Source organism: Salarias fasciatus, chromosome 11, assembly GCF_902148845.1.
Source record: "Salarias fasciatus chromosome 11, fSalaFa1.1, whole genome shotgun sequence".
Lineage (NCBI taxonomy): Eukaryota > Metazoa > Chordata > Actinopteri > Blenniiformes > Blenniidae > Salarias > Salarias fasciatus.
In genome coordinates, this window is record NC_043755.1 from 10,598,375 (window position 1) to 10,613,522 (window position 15,148).

Consider the following 15,148-nt stretch of genomic DNA (forward strand, 5'->3'; position numbering starts at 1 on the left):
CTTGGCGTCCTGTCGGTGATCTGCCTCAGTTAGTGACAGAATGATAGAATATTAATTGCTACAACTCTGTGACTAGTTGAAATTAAAAGAGAGCGTTTTGTTTTTCCTCTTCTAATATTGAATAATATTGAGGTGAGACGATACAGTTCTCGCACCAGACAGTCAAGTTTCAATTTGAATTACATTTGAGGTTTTTGACCTGATCTTGGAAAAACCTCAAACCCTTGAACTGACCTCAGAACGAGTCCTGATCAGCCCTGCCTTTTATTTACATGCTTTATTAAACTAAACAACTTTAGTGCGGAGTGTCTCGTTACACTTAGCTCTCTGATTAACAACCTGCAGCTGATGATATAATATGTAACACAGTCAGGTTTCATTACCTTCGGACAGACCAGCCAGCTGGTCGCAGTCGGCTTCTGTAACCTCATATTTAACCCGCTCAGACTCGGGACGACGTGCACGCAGTGTTCCCCGGAGACGAGTGTGACTTCTCTGAAAAGATAGCAATGTAAAACACAAAGAAATGCGTTGTGGAAGACGGTGAAATCATATTAAATTCAAAGAGATGGATTTAGTTTAAAGAGATACGTGGAGACGTTGCTTCAGTTCTTGAAGTGTGAGTGGACACACAGGAGAGTCTAATTCGTTTACGCAATCTGCTTGAACAAAGACCAGCGCCGTGCGACAATACATAACCAAAACCTCTCAGTAACGCAGTGGTCTTGTTTCACGCCGTCACCCGATCCCACCCCGGCTGATTCTCCCATCTCTCTCTCTCACTCTCCCTCTCTCTCTCTCCTTCCAGGTGCGCAGTGCCAACTACGAGGCCGACCCGTTTGTGCAGGAATTCCAGTTCAAAGTGCGCGACGAGATGGCCCACGTGACGGGGCGAGTGCTACCCGCCCCCATGCTGCAGTACGGCGGCAGGGTGAGCACAGAGCACTTTATGGTACCCTTCTTTTAAATCACGCCCATTCTCTCTGTTTGTCTGACACGCCGTCCCCTCGAGCGGCCCTCGCTCCCACCGCCTGTTCGAGGGGAACTAACTCTCCGGCTTCTGTTTGTGCTTCACGGTGTCAGTCCTGTTTGACCGCTGGGGTTGAGTCTCGATAGCAAAGGCTTTGTTTCTTCAAAACAATGGTATGAAACAATTGAAAAAATGCTTTTAGTTTTTCTAAAGAATACCCACATCATGGCTGGGTCACTGATAGAATATTGCTAAAAACAGTGGTTAATGATTGGAACATGTTGAGAGAATCTGCTTGTCGAGACTGAACCACAGCCTTGATTAACATCTGTCTGTTTATCTTTAAGGAGACACACCCACTCTAGATTATGCCCTGAGTTTTTTCACTGTCAGCTATGAACTAGTGACACACACACACACACACACACACACACACACACACACACACACACACACACACACACACAGTGCAACACCTGAAACACATAAGCGCATTACACAGTGTGATGATTTTATTCAAGTTATTCCATGCAGATGTTACATATTCTTCTCAGTTTTATTAGAGATGGATGTTTTTATGTCACAGTGTGTCTGTTCTGTTCTGTTGTCCCATGTTGTGTGTGACTCAGTGAGTGAATGAGTGTCTGTGTGTGTGTGTGTGTGTGTGTGTGTGTGTTTGTGTGTGTGGTTTGAGTGAGTCTTGACAGAAAGTGTGTGCATGCCTGTTCATCTGTGAGTCCGTATGAATGGCATCAATGTGAGTGTCCGCCCTCATAATCGGGTACCTGTGTTGAGCCGGCCTTGTTGTTTCAGAACCGCACCGTGGCCACGCCCAGCCACGGCGTGTGGGACATGAGGGGGAAGCAGTTCCACACTGGGGTCGAGATCAAAATGTGGGCCATTGCCTGCTTCGCCACACAGAGGCAGTGTCGAGAAGAAATCCTCAAGTGAGAGCCTTTTTGCTGTCGTCTCTTTTCCTGTGCAGTGCTGTGCCGCCGTGTTGGTCGTACCGATGGTGCTGAGCTGTCACACAGTGTCATGATGATGGAGTCTGATCGGCATTTCTAATCACGTCACTTTTGCTTTTCTCATTCTGCTGTTCAGACGTTACAAATGAGTTCAGTTGACTATCAACTATCACGATCAACATAAATACACATAGGCTTGAATTTGGGCTCAGTATTTTAATAAATAAAGATGGAAGAATGTTGGTACTTTCCCAAAGTTGAATTTTGATTGATGTACTTTTTTTTTTTTTTTTTTTACAAACTTACTCTCAGAAGCTTTTGGCACTTTCAGACTAATCCTCCTCTCTGTTTTTCCTCTTGTAGGAGTTTTACAGACCAGCTTCGAAAGATCTCTAAAGACGCTGGGATGCCCATTCAAGGCCAGCCTTGTTTCTGTAAATACGCCCAGGGAGCGGACAGCGTGGAGCCCATGTTCAGACACCTGAAGAACACCTACGCTGGACTGCAGCTCATCATCGTCATCCTGCCGGGAAAAACCCCCGTCTATGGTTAGAAAACAGCCTCAGCATGTTTTTGAACTTCTATATTCTAAATTCTATATTCCTCTTTACGGTAAAGATCTTGAATCTTGATTTTTATTTCTGTTTTTTTAATCCACTCGCAGCGGAGGTGAAGCGCGTGGGAGACACTCTGCTCGGCATGGCCACGCAGTGCGTCCAGGTGAAGAACGTGGTGAAGACGTCCCCTCAGACCCTCTCCAACCTCTGCCTCAAGATCAATGTGAAGCTGGGAGGCATCAACAACATCCTGGTGCCTCACCAACGGTGAGACGCGCTCTTCCACCGCCGTGCCCCTCAAGAGCTCAACTTTGAAGAAATATGAGGAGAAGCAGAACTGAGTTCATGGATAATTTGTTCAGCAGTTTGTTTTAAATGTGTCGACTGAGTGTTTGTTGTACGGGAGGAGATCTTGAGCGTCGTATTATCCGACTCTTTGAATTATTGACTCTGGTGTTTCCTGTGATCCGCAGACCATCAGTCTTTCAGCAGCCAGTTATCTTCTTGGGAGCAGATGTTACACATCCGCCGGCTGGAGATGGGAAGAAGCCATCGATTGCAGCAGTTAGTTTTTTTTTTTTTTGTTCCCCCCTCTTGAATTTATTTCCATCTTACTAATTATTGTGTAATTTATTAACTTGTAACTGTTGAGTCCAGATGCCAGTTTCCTTCTGCATTCAGCTGTTCATTGTCACGTTTTCGTGCTCAGGTGGTCGGCAGCATGGACGCTCACCCCAGCAGGTACTGTGCCACTGTGCGGGTCCAGAGGCCCAGGCAGGAGGTCATCCAGGACCTGGCCTCCATGGTGCGAGAGCTGCTCATCCAGTTTTACAAGTCGACCCGCTACAAGCCCACCAGGATCATTTTCTACAGGGACGGAGTTTCAGAGGGCCAGTTCAGACAGGTGCGTGTCTCTCAGCAGAGCTTTGATAAAAGGAGGAAAATGGCACTCAGCTCGTCGACCAAATTCAGACTTTCACCACCGGTTGGTGCTGCAGTGCGAGTCACACGCTTGATATTATTTTTTTTTAACTGGAGACTGTCTTATGCTGCCCTCTTTTCTTCCAAATCAGCTTAGTCTTAGAAGTTTTTGTTTTTGTTGTCCTCCCCCTCCTTCAGGTGCTGTATTATGAGCTGCTGGCCATCCGCGAGGCCTGTATCAGCCTGGAGAAGGAGTACCAGCCCGGCATCACCTACATTGTTGTACAAAAACGCCACCATACGCGCCTCTTCTGCGCCGACCGCAACGAGAGAGTGAGTCCGCAGCAGCTCGCGCACACACTCCATTTTAACATGACACAGGGAATGCACCCATTAAAAGCCAGCACAGTGCGCCTTCTTTTTTTATGCTCTGCGTTAGCACGTTAAGCCCTGGAAATGCTCTCTTTAATTACCTTTTGTTGTCAGTTGGACTGTTCACCCTCCTAACCCGTGTAATTATGTTCGATTAAAGCATTAGGGCCCAATGCGAAGCGAGAGCTCTGGAGTGCCACTCAAGGCCCCCAGAGTAAGACTCGGCCTATAACAACCTTATTTTCCATGCAGGCACTCACATGCTGAGCATTAGACTCTCCAGAGCTTTTGGCCTTTAATTGGTTGTTTTGAAAAGCACTTGGTGAACCTTTGGCTTGAATCCCGCCCTCAACTAGTTCTCCTTTCCTCGTCTTTTTGTACCTTCCTGATGTAATTTTAACTTTTAAAAGCTTAGTTTCCTGTTGTTTTCCCCCCCTGCATCCTATGCATTATGTCCCTGTTGTTGTTTTTTTTTTAATGGTGAAAAATGGAGTAAATAAACCGATTCTTGTCTTGCCAGGTTGGACGCAGTGGAAACATTCCTGCTGGTACTACCGTGGATACAGACATCACTCATCCCTATGAGTTCGACTTTTACCTCTGCAGTCACGCTGGAATACAGGTGAGGCTCACCTCTCGCCCTCCCGGCCCAGACTGTGGCCTTCCTCACACACTTCCACAGAATTCTGCCTGGCTGCAAACGGATCATTAAAAGAAACCGTGTACTAAAGCTCGCGACAAACTATTAGATGATTTTAAAGTCTCTGAATTAAAAGACAAGTTTTGAAGAACACAAAACAATTCCATAAAAAACTATGTTTAGATGATATCAAATACATTTTTTAAAGTTCTTTTTAAAACTTTTCAACATGATTCGACACAAAACAAAAAAATGGATATTTCATATATTTACGTGTGTTCATGTAAAGCAGGATGTGGAGGTATTGTAGACGTACGGGAGGCTGGGGATGAGAGAGATTGACCCTTAATTAACATATTAACAGAAAGTTTTCTGTTTTTTGTTCTTATTTCTTGTTGATTTTTTTGATTTTTTTTCTGCCTTTACAGTTTTGTGTAGCACATTTCTTAATGTTTATTTCAGACATGAACAAACTTGGACAATTGGCACTGAAAAAGGTGGAAATAAAGAAAAAAAACCCAAAATGAAATCTAATATATCAATGATTGTTATGCAAATATTATAAAACACCAAAGACAATCATAGTGGTCCTATATTTTCATGCAGGAATTAATTTGTCAAGGGTTATTTTACATTCTTGCACATGACCTGTGTTGTTATCTGCCTGCTTCAGACCGAATGTGTGATTTGCGTTCCTCCTCTCAGGGCACCAGCCGGCCCTCCCACTATCACGTGCTGTGGGACGACAATTGTTTCACCGCCGACGAGTTCCAGCTGCTCACCTACCAGTTGTGCCACACCTACGTGCGCTGTACCCGCTCAGTCTCCATCCCCGCGCCAGCCTACTACGCCCACCTGGTGGCCTTCCGCGCCCGCTACCATCTGGTGGACAAAGAACACGACAGGTGAGGGGAGGAGGAGACGGATGAGAACGGAGCCGCCATGGGGCGTCTCACTGGTCTCTCAGTAATTCCAACAGGAAGCCCAGCTCCGTCTTCATTTCTCCTCTGAATCATTAATTAAAATTAAGTGTTAATTGGCCGTTTTAAAATTTTCACTGCTCCCGTCTTGTCTGTCCTGCAGCGCCGAGGGCAGCCACGTGTCTGGCCAGAGTAACGGCCGGGACCCCCAGGCGCTGGCCAAAGCTGTGCAGATTCACCACGACACCCTGAGGACCATGTACTTTGCCTGAGCTCCACCCCCCCCCCCCACCACCACCACCGCCGCCTCCACCGCCATCTCCACCACATACAGAAGAATCACACAAACACAACCACGCACGCCCGGCTTGCCAGTCAAGGAATCCTCGTAGGTGCAAGTCCCGCAACCCGCACACCCCCCCACCCCCACCCCCACCCCCACAACATGCCTAGTCAATCCGGACCTGACACTGTGCAGAGGAAAGGAGGGAGGGGAGGAGGCGCCCCCACACTGGACTGAGGATGCAAACGCTGCTTTAAAAACAAACAAGAGAGAAACTCAGCACTATTATGCAATATCAAACCAGCCAACTAGTTTATTTTCACCGTTATCAGCCCCCCCCCCCCCCTTCATCGCCCCTCCTATCTGTTCTTTCCTGTTTGCCTCTTTTATTTGTGGCGTAGTGGGTCATTATTTTTTCCACCCTCTACTTCCATTTTTTCTCCTGTCACAGCCTTTCCTTGAGTCTGTTAATCTGTTCCTCTGCCATCTCCAGTACCTCAAGTCAGTTTGAGCAGCAGCACTTTTCACATTCAGTCAGTTCTACTGTCGTCTCTCTAGATTCCCCCCCCCCCCCCCCCCCCCCCCCCCCCCCCCCCCCCCCCTCATCTATAAAGCGAGGGAGCAGAGAAGCGAGGGCCAGACGGCTCTCTGATTTATTTCCCCACATGGTTTGGTGGACCTGAGGTCCTCCCAGACGCCACATTTATCCTCCCTCTTCTTTTCTCTCCTTTTTCACCAGTGTGTGATATCAGCAGCCATTCTCATGGAGCTACAAAAATTCTTTTGAGCACACTGCCACCTGTTGGCGACGAGGTAAATGCCCCCCTCCCCAAAAGTCACAAGCAAAGAAGTTGTCGTCTTGTAAAGGTTTCAGAAAAGTTCTGAATCGTCTCTTAATTGTAAGCTGTCACGGTTTCTACTGGCTGGTATATCACTCGCTGAACCGCAGCCATCTATGGGTTTTATTTAAAGTATAACACTGTCATTTGATTCTGCTCTTTTTCCATTATGTGAAGCATTTTTTTTGATGATTCTAGCTCTCCGTGCTGAAAGTACTTAATCACGTGAGATTTCATTTTCAACTCCAGTAATCATCATCGATCCATTTTCTCTCTGCTTTATCTGGCGTTTCCCTCCGGAGCTCGGTGGATAAATAGAGATCACGCCGATGGTTTCCTCTAGTGCAATAATCAGCTGAACGAAGGGAAGAGAGGATTTTAGGGGACTTAAATGACTCGAAAGTACAGTTTCGCATTTCATTTGGAAGTGGGTGTCCTCCAAAGGAGAGAAGTTTTGCCACTGTGCAAGGCACTTTCATCCGCTGCTCCTCTGCGAGTCGATTGACAGGCGTGTTTTATGAGTTTGCCCTTGCTGTCGGCTACAAACGGCGCAACTGCAGTTTTCGTGGTTCTTGCATTTTTTTACTTGAACTGAAGGATTTTCCGCTCCTCTGCGGTTTGAGGATACTTTATGATCATATTGTGAGTGGCTTCACAATATTCCTGATCGCCGGTTTGCCATGGAGGGCTCGCTCAGATCGCAGCAGCACAGTGGAGAATAAAGGCCATAAAAAGGTTTTAGTATTCAAGTGCCTGGTGGAAGTTAAGTGTGTAACGGTCAAAAGCTGCAGCCTTGATCAGCGGGGGTCTTGTTCTTCGTGGGGCAAAAATGATCACAGAGTATATTCTAACAAATGGACAGCATAAGATAGTTTGAAGCAAGAAAGTTTCACTCGATGCCTCTTAATTCTTCTCTACAGCCGTCTACTGACTTTTCTATACATCTCATTCAACTCAACCTAAGATTAATATATTTATTGTATTTGCCGACGCAGCAGAGTCGGCCGTTGGCTTTGCTTTAGAGCAGCGTTCAAGTGAAGCAGGCCGAGTTGTCTCCTTCGCTCGACACACACCAAGTCATGGATCCCAGCTGCTAACGGTGTGTCTGGAACTGGAGGGCCGGGTACACGGGCCGCCCAGCTGGCCTTGACCTTTGATTAAACTCCTCCAATAACGATATTTTTTTTTTTTGTTCAGTAGAAATCCTAATTTCAAGGCCAGATTGGATTCCCGTCCATGTGAACGGCCCGGAGTCGGGGCTCAGATCAAAAAAAGCCGGGGAGTTAAGCGGATGACACAGAGAAATACAGCTGACAGTTTGTGAAGTGTGTATCTGGGTCACCGCGGAGCTCCTCGCATCCGCCGACGACTTGAAGCTGGTTTCGGGGTGGGCTGGGTGGGGGGGGGGCTGTTTAAAAAAAAAAAAGTTATCTGCACTAAAAGAAGCATGTGTTTGGGGACTGAACACAGGCGTGGTGCTACTCTGTCTGAGTTAGAAGCTGAACCTCTTTACGAGACTTTACATGAACCGGTGGCTGAGGTCGGAGTCTGAGAAAAACAAAAAACAAAAAGAAAAAAAAAACAAACAGAAAACGGTTAACCTCACTGGCTGATGGAGAGGAGAAAAAAGTCCCACTGCTATGGTTTGTTGCGTTAGAGGTCTACATTTCTTGTAAACGGTACAAAGACAGTGAGGTTTGGTGTAGGTCTGTGCCTCTGCTGTTCGCTGTTAGCCTCTCACAGGCGAGCCTTCCCGTGTGTGTGTGTGGGGGGGGGGGCGGGGGGGGCCAGTGGGTTTGAGCCTTCATGATTTCACTAGTATCTGAAAGCCTTTTTAAAAAGCCAGATTGAAAGTATATTTGTACATTTTAAATTATGTAATGCACACCACTTATTTTTGCTAACAGAAAAAAAATAATAAAGTAGTCTAATTATTAATCTTAGTAATAAATGTATCATGATAAGTGACGGTTAAAAAAGAAAAGAAAAAAGAAAATGTATAACAAAATTTTTATTATTGCAATAGACTGTTGACTTGTTCCTGTGTCACTGTATAACGTAAAGTGTATGTGTGAACATTGGTGGGTTGTTGCAACTAGTGACGTGTGTTTGGACTGTCGTACTGTTATTGATCGGGACGTGGACTTAAAACCACCTCATGCTTCGATGTTCGGGGGAGAAAAAAAAAGCAGGATGCTGAAAGCTTTTTTTTTTCCTTTACATTTTTTTTTTTTTTTTTTCGTAGATGTTCACACAATTGGAGGTTTGGAGATGAAACGTCAGCATACTGTCCTCTGAAAACCTGGTCGTGTTTGATTCACCCGGCGCTGAGGCCAGCTCCTCGGTGGAGATCGGAGGGTGGAAAAGGAAGGGTCGAGTGGTTTTTAAAGTTTTGATTTATTTGAAAGAAGAGTGAGAGATCTCTGAATGATAAATCGGGAGTAGTTCTCCGTTTCGGGGGATTGAAACCTTCCTGTTTGCTGGTCTCCGTCTTCAAGACCCCAGATATATATATATATATATATATATATATATATATATATATATATATATATAAATAAAAAAAGGAGTTGTCCTCGAGATTAATCTGTGGTGTGACAAAGCCTGTAATCATGTTTTCGCTCCGTTTCCCTTTTACGTCCGAACATTTACTCCGCGGTGCCAGAGGAGCACATTCCAGGGCCGAACAATCTCATCCACAACACCCCCGGGAGGTGTGAGGAAGGTTAGAGCTGAAAGACAATGTCGTGGGCTGTGATCCAGTCGAGTATGTGTGCTTTGGTGTGTGTGTGTCGGAAGGAATCAGTGAGAGGAAAAAGAAGTAAAGGTTGTGTTGGAAGTGTTTTTGTAGGGAAGGAGATGATGGACTCGCTCACGTCTGTAGCGGATGTTGGGGCGGCGTGTGAAGTGCACCCCGGAGGGCGGTTGAACACATGTTTACATAGCAGATGTGTTTGCCTCGCGTACATTTGAAATGTCATCAGCTCGGCTTTGTGAATACGAGCTTGTAGAGAAGTGACCGAACATGAGCTCGAACCGTTCTGGGGTGGGGGGGGGGGGGGGGGGGGGTGGGGGGGGAGGAATACACCGAGATGTTATTTATGTGGGCCGTTTTTCATCAACAGACACTGTGTCAAACAGCAAAGGGGGAAAGCGTTGTTTGTCCTTCCAGTTCTATTAAAAACGACTTGTTGGATTTGATTGAAATAAAACGGCGCGCTAATCTCTCGGCTCGCAGGAAGCCGCGTCCTTCGGCTCTCGATTAGGCTCGCTAACGCGGACGAGTGTTTATGGAAGCTGGAGAACAAACACATTACCCCACAAACTGACGACTGTCTGCTGAGGAAAATTGGCAAATTAACTTTTAAAGGTCAGTGTCTCCATCTTATTTTTTTTTTTCCCTTTCTTTCTTCGTTTTTTTCTTTTTTTTGAATGGAAGTGAAGGCGTGTTCCATTTCGAGTGATCGATCAATGTTTCTTGATTTTGGTTGCTCTCTGTTGGTGGTGGAAGGTAGCAATGGAGCGAGAGAAAAACAAAGTCCACAGAAAGTGCCTTTCCTCTTGATGGTGCTGTAAATTGAAAGCAAACAATGTAAAATCAAAGAAATAGAATCTCCTTAAAAAAAACAAACAAACATTGCAATGCAGGAAGAATTGCATTTTACACTCACTGTTTTTTTGTTTTGTTTTTTTTAGAGATGGCAATGCAAACGTGTGTCATGTATTTAGACATCAAGCCTACGTGGAAATAGAACATAATGCCAAGTATGTGGTTGTGGTTGAGCTCTTGCTTACTAGTGCGTTTAGTGTCTTGGACCAATGGTGTTGTTGGTACAGTGGAAGGAGTGTTTGGGTGGGTTCGGGGGTCAGGGGTCGGGGGTGGTCAGCCGACACTTAGTGGTGTGTGACGCAGCCCAGCCCGTGAATGACAAACACAGCACAGCACTTTAAGACTGCCACTCTCGCTCAGACACACACAGCCAAGAGGTTTCCATCGCTGTCCCTCCAGTCCGCTCCCGTCCGGAGGACCCGGACCTCGGCGCGCACGGGGAGCCCAGGGGACGAGTGTCACCCAAGACGGAAGCAGTCGGTCGTTAAAAGTGTGCCTCATGCTCTTTGTGACTTCGGCTCGGCGGAGTCGGCCTGCTCTCGGGCGGCGGCCGTCCGCTCCGGAGCCGCCGCCGCCCGACACTCGACACTTTGTTACAGCCAGGGCTGGGCGTCAGACCGTCACCCATTGGCATCAAAACCTTTTCTTTTCTTTTTTTTTTCGGTTTTTGCACTGTGGAATTAAGGTTTTCCCTCGCGAATGGCATTTATCCTTCCACTCAGAAAAGCAGCATGAGTGAGATCTAACACTTCATTCAAGTGTCGTTTTCCAGCAGGTATAGAAACGAACCTACCAGAGCCAGTGTCAGTATTGAGACCCTCCTCTTGACGCCCAGCCCCAGCAGCAGCCCATGGCGCGTTCTTTTTTTTTTTTTTGTTTTTGTTTTTGTTTCTCCATCCTAGTGCAATGCCCTGCCATGTGTCTTGTCCCTGACGGAGGGAATGTGTGCCCAGCAGTATCCTTGTCTTGAGCCGGTAGGGTGTCGACTGAAATCCGAGGGGACGGTCGCTGTCGTTCTGTGGGTACCTTTTCAGTCCAGGGGGGGTGAAATCTTTCTATTACAAGGAATCTCAACAAAAAAGAAACGACAAAAAAAAAAAAAAACCAAGAAAACACTGCACCTCACTTACCTTGGTATGCTGCATATGTTATACTACATGAAAGAAAACTGCAAATTGCTTTTATTATGACATATAATGCTTGAGTAATGCCTGATTGCGATATTCTTATACAGTAACTATTTTAGAGTCAAAGTAAGTATAACTGTACAAAATATTCTGTTTTGTCTTAACACTTATCCGATTTTGAGAAATTGTTCTTGAGCCGACTTTTTTTTTTTTTTTTTCCTTTTGTTGTCCTATTTAAATGTGTTGTTCTTTAAATATATATATGAATTATATATATGCGGAATATTTTATGGTGTATTTATTGAGAGTGCGTATAAGCGGCTGGAGTCTCCGCATCATTATTTTTTTGCGACATGGTGGGGGGGGCGGAGCCAGGAGGGAGAGACCTTTAAGCCCCTCCCCCTCTATGTTGACGCCTTATTCTCCTAGACAGCAAGCACAACAATATGGAGGGGGCGTGCGAGGGGGGAGGACGAGGGTTCGACCCGCTCCGCTTTGGCGTTTGACGGGTCGACTCTCCCTCCCTCTCTTCTCTCTTCTTTAACCCTCCGCTCTTCTTTCACCACCTGAGGAATGCCAATCCCCCCCCCCCCACAACCCCCCCACATGTTGCAGCTCATCTCTGACGAAGGGAACCATTTCGAAGCCACATTGCCGACTTTTCGTCCCAAAGCTGCTAATTTGGTACATCAGCCATGTAAATTTCCCAAGCCAGTAAAAGGGCGAGTGAACCGGTGTAGGATGAGTTAATGGCGGGGGAAGGAAGGAAAGAAATATGTTGAAAAGGTTTTAAAATAATAAAAAAAAAAGGTCTTGTTGGATTATGGTAAAATTGTTAGCGTAGGCGTTGCTTCTTTCCTCTTCAAAGTGTCTCCTGTCAGTTTTTCCTCCCTCTTGTGCCAGAATATTTTACCACAGGAACAGGTCTCATTCCACAAAACAAACAGACATGCCTCAGCCTTAAGTGCGTTCTTACATAATAGTCAGAAACCTCTTTCTTTCTTTTTTTTTTTTTTTTTTTTTTTTAATGTGATGCCTGCGTCGGGTGGCCTATTGAGAACACAAGCCTTCGTACTTGATCTGCATTGATTTCCCCGACCCGGCGTCCTCATCTCGAGTAAAACCACTAACACTGCGACACGACTGAGTGGACTCTGACGCACGGATCCAGCGCGAGCTTCGGAAGATCGCTCCATCTCATTTGTACCGATGTCGGGACAGAAACGAGGCCTGGGTCGGACCGCGTCGGGAGATCCGTCGCTCCGTCCGGGTTCCGCCGGGCGGGCAGTGATCCGGATGTCCCGGCAGGATTTCCGGATGCGGTCCTGGCCCAGTCTGACACGAACCAGCAGGTTCTCCGGTGTGCTGGATTACAGAGACCTGTGCCTGTACCATGAACCAAGAATGAATTGTTGTTGTGATGATTTGTATATTTTCTTCTTCTTTTGTTGTTTTGTTTTGTTTTATTTCTGTTGGTCGTCCTTCACCCTAATCAGAGGATCAGAGACATGGACCTTTTGAGTGTGTTCCCAAAGCGAGTCGGCCCTGTGTCCCATCAAACCAAACACCCTTTTGGTTAAATAAATGTTTGCCGTGACGTTATCGCCCATTATCGGCAAGTTTCACCCCGTTTTCGTCACATTTTGCATTCCAAACGATTTCAAACCAAATAACTGCAGAAGAGATTAGGCTCCTGGTGTCGTTTCCAAGACGGATAATTTCACAGCGGCCAAGGATTCACGGCGTTTCGTGTACTCTGTCCTGTTCGAATGATCACGATTCTCAATGTAGCATCGCTCTGTCGTCGGTCTCATTTCAGTCTAAAGATCTTGGGCTCTGATTCCTCTGAGTGAGGCACCAGCAAACTGATGTACTCATTGAACAGTGAACCTTCACCGTCGGACGATCTGTGTCTCAATCTGTATTTTTGCAAAGGCTCTGTTGTACCAACAGCTCTATTCCTTTCAGTTTTCTTTTCTTTTGTAACTCTCTTATAAGTTGTTGGCCCTTTAGTGTTGCTTTGCTTCAGTTTGAAGTGTATCTTTGACTAATACTTGCAATAAAATGCTTTGCTTTACCTTCATCGTCTGTTGTGGCATCTTTTTGGTTTGACTTCGTCAAAAATACAATGTCTTGAAATATTAGAATTTCTCTTTGTTTTAGCCAGAGTCTAACTTGGAGATAATTTTAGAATCGCAAAATAATCTCTAGCACGAATTTTTGCATTGTTGGAGAAAATGGGAATACACACGGAGAACATATTAACTTTACACAGAAATTCCCCCTGCAAGATTCAGGATGGATCAGTTCTTGCTGTGCAGTGATAACCAGTGCAGCACCACACGCCCCTTCCATGGAGGCTGTAAGAAATTGCTTTGTTTTCCTGGAGGCTGCAGGACGCTGCATGTTTGTTGAAAGATAACTGAATAAAGCAGGATTACAGGCAACTGCAGAAATGTGTGCATGTTGCGATTACAAAATAAAACCCCACATTTCACAAAAACTATAGAAAACGGGCTCCATTATAGGAGAAAAAGATGAGATAACTGAGCGGATTCATTCATGGCATCACTGAAAACACTGAGAAGTGGGGCCTTGGAGACTTCATGTAGATTCGAGAGTATTCACTTCTTGGCAGCTTGATTGAGGAAAGTTGAATCAGTGCTTCTACTTTCATCAACTTCTTCATTTTTCTGTTCTCCTGCTGAAGTGAAGGACTTGTACTTGTGTCACTCCTGCACACACGCTCAGCGTGTCAAACTTAAACAGAGGGCTTTATTCACCCAGACACCTGCGCGGTAATCAGTAAACCGCCCGTCTGACGCTCTCCGTACCGCGGGCGGCGTTCGCCCTGATGAGCTGGAGTGATCGCAGGTGAGGTTTCAGGGGTGGAAGTGAGCAGGATTGTCAGTCCTGTCACACTCGGAGCGTTTCCAGAACGCAGGTGTTGTCACTTGCCTCCCCTGATTGCTGTGCATTAGTGTGTGCAAACTGTTATTGATCTGCATATCGTTTCCTCCCCTGACACAGATTAGGTTTGTACTGTTACTGCCGATACATGAAGCCTGAGCTCACATAGCTCACCTGAGCGGAGGTTTTAATCTGCAGCAGCGACTTGAAACAGCTGCTGTTGTGTGGAGGGTGATACGCTGGAGCTATTAGCAACATGTCATGTCAGATATATTTGACACAAAGGGGCCAAAGACATGGTTTCATACAGGCTCAGGGTGTGTGATGTGCACAGCAACCAGCCCAGCCATGAATAAGAAGGCGATCAGCATTCACAGAGATGAGCACAGACACAGAGAGAAACATGCAGAAACAGTCTGACCAGGATTTGATTGAACTTAATCATCATTTACAAGCATTGATATTACAGCAGCTCCAACATCATCATGCTCTGTTGTTTGAGATATACTAAATAAATAAATAAATAAATAAATTCAAAAAATATATTTAAAGAAAAAAGCAACCAGTAACCAGTCTGACAGCTGTCAATATCAAAAAAAAAAAAAAAAAATTAAAAAAGGGAAAAAAGTTAAACATGGTGTCTGAATGAAAAAAAAAACATTAATAAAATGGGGAACAACGCATCACTGTAGTGGTTTCATTTCAGTAAAGTTTCACATTTACACTGCAAGATTTTAAAAATGATGCCCGTTTACAAGAAAATTAGCCTGGCATGCCAGACTGACTTTATTTGTGTTACACATATATAAAGACATGTTTGCCCATGTATCTCTGATCATGGAGAGACAGTCTGGCGTGCCGGGCTACAAGAAAATGGCAGAAATGCTGAGAACTGTGTGGTTTTCCCACAAGGCCACTAGTGGGTGCTCTTGTTTGTTTTTTCGTTTTTAAAAAGTTGAATTTTCCTCCGTACACACAGAGACATAGTCGGAGCATTTCTGGAAAGTTTGATCTTGGGAGCCGCTTTCTAA

The 15,148-nt window shown here is 45.6% G+C and overlaps 1 protein-coding gene across 3 annotated transcripts in view; it reads left to right on the top strand.

The window, feature by feature from the left end:
* ago3a (argonaute RISC catalytic component 3a) overlaps positions 1-8,646 on the top strand; it is a 30,456-nt gene extending 21,810 nt beyond the window's left edge. The window contains exons 10-20 of one of the 3 annotated variants that reach the window (XR_003932434.1): positions 809-952; positions 1,784-1,917; positions 2,302-2,486; positions 2,603-2,762; positions 2,969-3,059; positions 3,205-3,399; positions 3,615-3,749; positions 4,309-4,410; positions 5,134-5,333; positions 5,512-5,736; positions 6,371-8,646. Coding sequence is in view for 2 of the 3 variants with exons in the window: in XM_030103325.1 (XP_029959185.1) it covers positions 809-952; positions 1,784-1,917; positions 2,302-2,486; positions 2,603-2,762; positions 2,969-3,059; positions 3,205-3,399; positions 3,615-3,749; positions 4,309-4,410; positions 5,134-5,333; positions 5,512-5,620 (1,455 nt within the window). In the remaining variant the exon portion in view is untranslated. Of the gene's footprint in view, positions 1-808; positions 953-1,783; positions 1,918-2,301; positions 2,487-2,602; positions 2,763-2,968; positions 3,060-3,204; positions 3,400-3,614; positions 3,750-4,308; positions 4,411-5,133; positions 5,334-5,511; positions 6,221-6,370 lie in introns of those variants that run through there. The other 2 variants (XM_030103325.1, XM_030103326.1) reach the window with 2 other exon arrangements.
* The last annotated feature ends 6,502 nt before the right edge of the window (positions 8,647-15,148 follow it).